Consider the following 8,220-nt stretch of genomic DNA (forward strand, 5'->3'; position numbering starts at 1 on the left):
AGTGAATTATAATAAATATAGGCTTGATCTTAACTTGCCTATCTGTATCCTGTGGTGTGGCTGGTGGTTTATCCTCCTGCGGTGTCACATGATGGATATCTGGTGGCTCATGACATGTCTTAACATGTGTAATTATTTTGAAGATTTCAAGTATGTGGGCATATATTTTTATTTCAGATTCTGCTTACCATTTTAGAGTGATTTTATGTACTGTAAGGCGGTCCTGCATAAGGGCTCTGATAGGTATAGTGAACACCAAAATAAGGTGAGGTGGCCTTTCTCTTTGCTCTTTTTGTTTAATTGCAACTAACCTTGGTCAGCTCAGGCTCAGATGCCAGAGAGCAGAATCAAGAGGAATTGGAGAGTGATACAAAAAGTGTGTAGAACCTGGATGAAAAGGTTCAAGAGGCTCCACTGAAATGATTCAGGCAATTCTGATGTTTATGCTTATTTTTTATCATCACTGTCATCACCTGCTGTTTATCTGGTAACTGCAGCAGATACTTAGTAAAACAGCTCTTACACAAACGCTACATTTCTGAACATACATCCAAATTGCATGAAGGATACATTTCTAAGAATTCGATTTCATATTCTTCTCATTAATCTGTCAACTGGGTGGAGCTACTGACAGCAAACCATTTAAAAAGGACCAGACATTTCTAAAGAAATAGAAACTTGAACACGACGAAACTGATTGACAACAGACAGACTCAACACTGAAGCCAAGGCGTCATCATGATGAAGAAAGTGTTTATCTTCTATACAGGTGGCACCATTGGAATGGTTCTGGGTCCTGATGGTGAGTCATTTAAAATAGACTTTGCTTTTCAGGAAAAGAATAGAAAACAGTAAAAGTTGTTTCTCCAAGTGACAGTTCTGTTTAAATGATAATGGAAAAGGTGTGCTGGGACAAATGCTGCACTTTCAGAACTGTACAGGGTGCCAGAGCAGCACCATGTACAAAGCACTCTATGTCAGATCTCAGGGCTGTTTGACTCCTCGGCAGCATACATGACCAATTAACTTTATATCATATTCTGATAAAAATTTAGTTGTGTGAGTTGGTTATTATGAAATATATGAGCACTGCACAATCTCCTGGAGAAGGAAAATACTTAACACTCAAAACAAGTACCAGGTTGTTGTAAGACCTTTGAGTCCAGATTGCCCACAACATACTATTCCAAATAATTATAAACAGCAAAGAGTAACATTACCATGACAACAACAATGTGTTACAGGGAAACTGATACCAGGGAAACGAGGCGACTTCACAAATGAGATTCGCAGACACCCTGAGCTGTATAAAGCCGAGAAAGATGGCTGGTTTGTGCTGCCGTGAGTATAATATCAAATATAGGGGCATTTGTGCTTATGAAATTCAAATCCTTCAAAGTCTGCCAGCACTGTAGCCAAAACCTTGTAGAAATTGAAAAGACAAATGTTGAATGATTGCTTCATCAAAATGATAAAAATCATCTTTCAGCTTTTTAAGCTAAAACTTTTGAGTCATTCATGGAATAAATTATGGCCGCCTAAATTTAGAGTTGAACAGAAAACACAATTGGCAGCCTTCATTGCCATTCCTGAAAAACGGGCTTAGTTCATAACATGTAGTTCATATCTAGAGCGAAATCAGAGCAGTTATAAAAAAGCGGAAATATGCACTAATTCTCTATGGGATTAAAGAGAACAATTCTAGAAGTCAAACCTCTAAAATAACACAGCATAGAATTTACTCAGCAGTTAGTATTTCAGTTAGTTGTTATTATTACTTATTATTAGTCTACCAGGTTGTGAGGGAAATGGCTCCCTCTTATCTTCAGCGGAATCACTCGGCCCTACATGCTGGTCAGACCGCTGTGCTTAGCTGCTTAACACTTGGCTGTTCTCCGCTCTCATGGCCTTGCATCCTGGTCAAGTCCACTGCCTGTTTCAGCCACTAAGCAGTGGAACGAGATTCCTGTTTTAGTCAGAACAGCTGAAACACTGGCCATCTTTTGTCTCAGAATGAAGACTCCTCAGGCTATTCCCACTCCCCCTACCTATACATGATCTTTTGTCTTTCCTATGTGCAATCATATATGTTGAGGTTTATTTCAGTTTTATGTAATTGGGTATGTGGTATGTGCTTTATTTGCATGTGTGTAGTATGTGTTAATGTTATATTTGGAATGATATAGTGCTTAAATTGTACATATTGTACATATTGCTCTGCACTTACATGTCAATCTAGCCACACATTTGTGATCTCAGCACTATGTTAACACAGATGCTTGTTCATGTGTGGTTAGTGATGTCCTGTTTGAGCAAATTTTCATGCCACTTTGTTAGATGCACTGTTTAAGTTGCCCTGGATAAGAGTGTCTCCAAAATGATAATGTAATGTAATGTAATTGTGTTATCGCATGAGTGAAATAGTCTTTCCGTCTTCCTTTAGTGAGAAGGCAACAGATGATTGTCCTGGAAACATCCAAGTACTTTACCACATTGAGGAGGTCCTGAAGCCTATTGACTCCTCTAAGATGTTGCCCCAGAACTGGAGTGACATTGCCAACAAAATCCTGACAGAGGTAAAAGGCACACACTATCGCCCCCTACTGGCTATTTATGAAGGTGTCTTATTGTACTTTTATCCACTCCTTCCTTTTTTTCATTTGACTGCTACAACAGCAAAATCACACATCCCCACGGCAACCTGAGACATAAAGGCATTCCCCATATTGACAGACAATAGTAGAACGAACAAACAAAACGTATCATTATAAATGAACATTTTCTTTTTTCCAGCCTATGGCATATTCAGAGTAATATTTATTTACATGATTATGAGTGCTGCTGGTCACAAGTGTGATTATACACATCAGAAATAACATTTGGCTTAACAGACAGATGAAATGAAAACAACCAACCAGCAGGGGCTAGCAGGCGCTTCAAGTGGCGAAATAAAACGCATAGATGAAAATATAAAGTCGAGTGGAAAGCATAAAGAATGGAAAATTAAAGGGGTATAAAAAATTATACATCGTGAGTTAAAGTCTGTTGAGGCCCCAGCGCCCTTCAATCAACCAATCAAATTGCTTTTTTCTCTTTTCAAACTTTAGGTGGGCCAAAATCAAACCAGCGTAATGCATTGTCTTAACATTCCTCCTGACAACAGGGAATAGGCAGTCTCGTGATGTCACCTCTCAGGTCATCACAATCCCAGATTATGACTCTTAACTCTTTCAAAGGGTACAAAGTCAGATTCAGGGAATAACAATGATTGGAGTCTCCATTAATAAGTTTGTGGTGGAGCTTCTGGTATTGTCATGCCAACCATTATAGGTGCATGATCAGAAAGAATGATGCTGTCTATGTCAGCTTTTGGAAAATGTAAATTAGATTAACAAAAAAATCAAGACTGAAATGTACATTATGGACTGGTGAACAGAACAAACCCCTGTCCTCAGGAAGCAGTAATTGCCAGACATCTACTAATCCATCGTTGTTGTTTACAGTAGGTGTAATAAAGGTATTCTTGAAGTAGTAGACATTTCCAACTACTTTGTATTGGATCTGCCTTTATTCCAGTCTAGAATTCTCTGAATTCTCTAGAATTCTTCCAGGCTCTGATTAAAATCTCCTCTGACTACATATGACACTCAAGGTGGATCCTCATTTGGACCATAAACACTTACAATAATGACTTCAAAATTCTGTAATATAACATGTAAGACACTATTTTGATCAACATACTGAGAAGTAACATTATTGATCATTGTACATAGCCACCTCTCACACTTTATGGGAAAACAACACCAAATAAATTGCTCCATCCCTCTCTTTTTAAATTTTCGATTTCATATCCAAATAAAAGTATTGCTTTTAACAACATAATGTCACATTTGATTTTTCTAAGATACTAAAATATTTGTCTCCTCTGAATTTGGCACATTTCATAGTATAACCTTCAAATCAAAATTCTAATTTGAGCTATAACTAAACTAGGTTCAATTGTCTGCATAAATTCATAGTCATATAGCAAAAAACATGTACAAACATAGAAAACAGTTCAAACAACACCCACAGACCTACCAGATACCAATCCCTCCACTAATACCCTCCTTGTTTCTTTACTTTGATCCAACCCTAACTATGCAAGCACCCCCATAATCTCCTCATTAGATACATTGTTATTTTAATGAATCCTCCCTCAAAAGAGAAAGGATTATAACTATGTGGTTTCTTCCAAAGAAACGTATTTCATCTGTCAATGTAGCAACTCAACAAGTGTGTGTTGGTCATATGCCAGCTCTGTATGGTAGTGAAAGCTCTGTTTCATACAGCTCATCTCTTCTGACTCATGTTTCCTTCTTATTCCAATGAATTTCTTTAAATGTTGAATCCCTTCAGGATAGAACTCATAAGTATGATGGGTTTATCATCCTACATGGAACAGACACAATGGCCTACACCTCTTCAGCCCTGTCTTTCCTTCTGCATGGAAAAATTAGGAAACCGGTTGTACTGACAGGAGCACAGGTAATAATAATGATGAAAATAACGACAGTTGCTTTATAATCTTTTCATATGCAGGATGTTTGCAATGAGAATCTACATAGAATAAAATATTTAAGAAGGTGCTACTTTTTAAATTACCTACACAAGAGTTTATTGGTGGCTGGAATAAACAATATATGTTTATATTAGTCTGAGTTATAAATATCATCTGACTTCATTGCTGTAAACTATATGAACATGAACAATTCTCTTTGCTGGTAATGGAATAGGGTTGCACTACACATGTAGCATAGGGATTTGTTCTGACCTTAAGATCATCATACCTCCCTACAAATGTACAGACAGCTTGCCTTGCAGCCCGTAATGGAATTCCCCACTAGGCCAATGAAGACTGAGGGACATCCCACTAGTGCCTTTCACCTGCGGCCCATTCTAACCTTTATCATTGCACCTGCACTTTGGCTTGGTTTTGAAGCTGTAGACTGGGAGACCACATCACTAAACGTGGGGATATCATTCTGGCTTATCTTTGCACTTGACACAGCTAACAGATTTAATCCTGCTCAATATCCACATGAAGTGAATATAAGACTAAGATATATTTCAAACTATAGGATCATGTTAAGTGAATAGCCAGTTGTTTGCAAAAGGGCTGACCTTACATCCCACATTGTGGTGGTCATTTGCTTGTCCCTTGTTCTTACATCTGTCCCATCTCGTCTCTGTTCACATTCAGAGGACACTCTTTGAGCCACGCAGCGATGCAGTGGACAACATGCTGGGATCTCTGCTCATTGCTGGCTGCTATGCACCGCTCCAACAGGTGAGAGAGTGGTCTGTCATCCACAACCTCTTACTGGTATGGGTGAGCTGAAAAAATGTGCCTTACAATTCATCACGTCCAAAATATAAGGAACTGCTTAGTTTCACAATGCAGACAAAATGCTTGGAATTTGCAGTGTAAATAAGTCATGCAATCTGATTGGTCAACTTGGCATTCCAGCTGTGCTTTGTTCTTGGAGATAGCAGCACAACTGGAACATTCAGCCACTTTGTCATTGAAAATAATTGGTGACCTAATCACTTTACATATTAGCCTGCAATCATTAATAAACTGTCATTCACTAAAAGGGAATGGTGCTGGGTATAGTGAGCTAGCAGCAGCTGATCATGATGAAAGCATTGATTCTACACATTTAAAAATATGATCAAAGTAACTACACTACACCAGCTGTATTCACTATAACTACTGAACAGGTGCTGGTCAGAGCTAGGTTAACTCCATGTATCTTTTATCCGCCAACTATAGCTCACTAAGTTTGAGTTTAACGAATCAGTGCTTGGAAATTAAGTTTGTGTATGAGGCTTCAGGTAGCTCTGGTCCATTTACTGTTGAGCTTACTTTTGCTTAGTGGGGGGTCTATGGACCAACAAATCATTCATATTTTAACTCTCAATGCTCAATAGAAGTGTTATACCTAAAAAATATCTTAAGGCCAGTAAAACTGTGTTTTTTTGTTTGTCACAATAGGTATCTCTGTTTTTTGACAACAAATTATTCCAAGGAAACAGAGTGACAAAATTTGACAGCAATTCATTTGAAGCATTCACCAGCCCAAAATTCAAACCCCTGGTTGAAATGGGAGTTGATATTACAGGTGACTATTTCTCATGTTCCTATGGTTATAATGAGTTACACATGCACACACACTGTAATGCAACACAAGACAGAGCTGATAAAACACTAAAAATGATCATAATCATTATTTACATTGTAATGCTAATGCAGATTAAAGGCTAAATGAAGATTCATTACATAAAAGGATACTAACTCACTCTCTCTCTCTCTCTCTCTCTCTCCTCTCTTAATTTTACTAGTGAACTATCAGTGTGACCCTGTAACGCAGTGTGCAAATTTCCTGGACTGTTTCATTCCTTTCCTCCCCCTGAGTAACACAAACTCAGATGTTCGCCTAATATTCCTCTATCCGGGGATACAGGAGGAATTTGTAAGTCGTCACATCCTGTGGGGTCTCGAATTGTGTTTATCCTCATTTTTATTTCTGTGATATTTTCATCTCTTGAAAGTGAGGACCATGAATGACTTCAATATAATGCAATTAATCATAGCAGCTAAATGCTGATTTGAAAGGCTTGTTAGGCCACTCTCTGATCTCATTTCCATGAGCCACAATTACCTATGGTTAGATGGTAGCCACTCTACAAGGCCACTTCCACTTACAGACAGTTGTAAATGAGCTGTTAACAGTAGGCTGCTCCATCCTGCTTCGTAGTGTTCGATGTGGCCTGAACATGTGGCAGAAGCTGAAGGAAGAAGCCTGGCAGAAAAGCAAATAAATCATTGGATCTCCCTCAAATGGACTGATTTTAATTAAAGATTGAACACGTCCAGCAGTTTTCACTGGGATCCTTTAGGTGCTACAACTGAATGACAATGGCAATACATGGGAAAAGATAACTGTAGATTACATGACATTTCAGATAAAACAACATGGAAGGATACAGAAATCTGTTTTCCACATAGATAGCTAGATGCTAGTGAGTGACCAGGAGCAGATTACCCTCATGAGAGTGGCAGGCTGGAGATGGAGTAACATCTTACAAAATACTAAATTCCTTACTCAATTAGCAAATCTCTTTTTTCTGATTCTGGGTAATTAATATAAATGAACATATTGTAAAATCCTTTGAGAAATCTCCTTAGTTGTTATCATGAATTTTATTAGTGTGAAACAATGACGCTGTAATGGTTGAGCAGGAGGGACCCAAATGCAGACATCAATCAGACACACAGGAGTATTGCAAACAGACAAAGAACAAGCAAGACATTAGCACAGGAAGACACAGCATGCAGGCAAGTTCAAGACTGAGCAGGGAACAATACAACAGGTGGAGTTTAAATACACCAAACACTCAAAGACGAATTGTAAGCAGATGTGATCAATCAGTCAATGATGCACACACAAACAGGATGAAACTCCCTCTGGTGGGGGCTGAGGGAAGCAGCAGGCAGCCGGGACAGACTGGCTGTCACGAGCATGCCTGCTGGGCATTTTGGGAATCCATCTCTGAAACCCTGACAGACGCCATCGAATGCCTGTGCAATTCATTGAATCACACATGTACTCTAACACACCATACAGCTGTATGCTCAAGCAAGCTTAAAAAAATATTTTTTAATGCAAACTGTCCTGTGTTTTGCAGGTGTGCAGTGTCTTAAGGGGAGCAGGGGGTGTGGCTCTGGCTTCTTTTGGGGCTGGAAATGTCCCTGATTTTGATTGGCTTAAATCTGCCATGATTGAAGCCAAGGAAAGAGGAGTGCTGTTCCTCAACTGCTGCCAGGTTTTCAAAGGGGTGGTGGAGGCTATCTACAACGTGTCATCGGTATGATCCTCTGCTTGAGAAATATTTTATTGTTCCTCCCTTTTTAACACTTTTTGTTCTTGAATATTACTGTCTCTCTCCAACCTCATAGCAATTCATGAGTACCTTTTCAATGAAATGTACTAGTTGCTGTGATGTGACTGAGACCATTTAAACAAGCATCACATTGTTTTCTTCTCCCTCCTTCTCTCAGTGGCTGGTAGAAGCAGGTGTGGTGTCAGGCCATGACATCACCATAGAATCAGCACTGACTAAACTGATCTGGGTTCTACAGATTCCTAATATCCCTTACAAACTGAGGAAGGAGGT

General features: G+C 38.9%; 1 protein-coding gene across 1 annotated transcript; it reads left to right on the forward strand.

Moving 5' to 3' along the window:
• The first annotated feature begins 2,411 nt into the window (after window positions 1–2,411).
• Window positions 2,412–7,917, forward strand: LOC118790378 (L-asparaginase 1-like). The gene is made up of 5 exons (XM_036547285.1): window positions 2,412–2,576; window positions 4,399–4,527; window positions 5,243–5,329; window positions 6,038–6,164; window positions 7,832–7,917. Exons 1-5 carry the CDS (start codon window positions 2,412–2,414, stop codon window positions 7,915–7,917), a joined length of 594 nt encoding a protein of 197 aa, XP_036403178.1.
• The last annotated feature ends 303 nt before the right edge of the window (window positions 7,918–8,220 follow it).

Source organism: Megalops cyprinoides, chromosome 15 (genome assembly GCF_013368585.1).
Source record: "Megalops cyprinoides isolate fMegCyp1 chromosome 15, fMegCyp1.pri, whole genome shotgun sequence".
NCBI classification, from domain to species: domain Eukaryota; kingdom Metazoa; phylum Chordata; class Actinopteri; order Elopiformes; family Megalopidae; genus Megalops; species Megalops cyprinoides.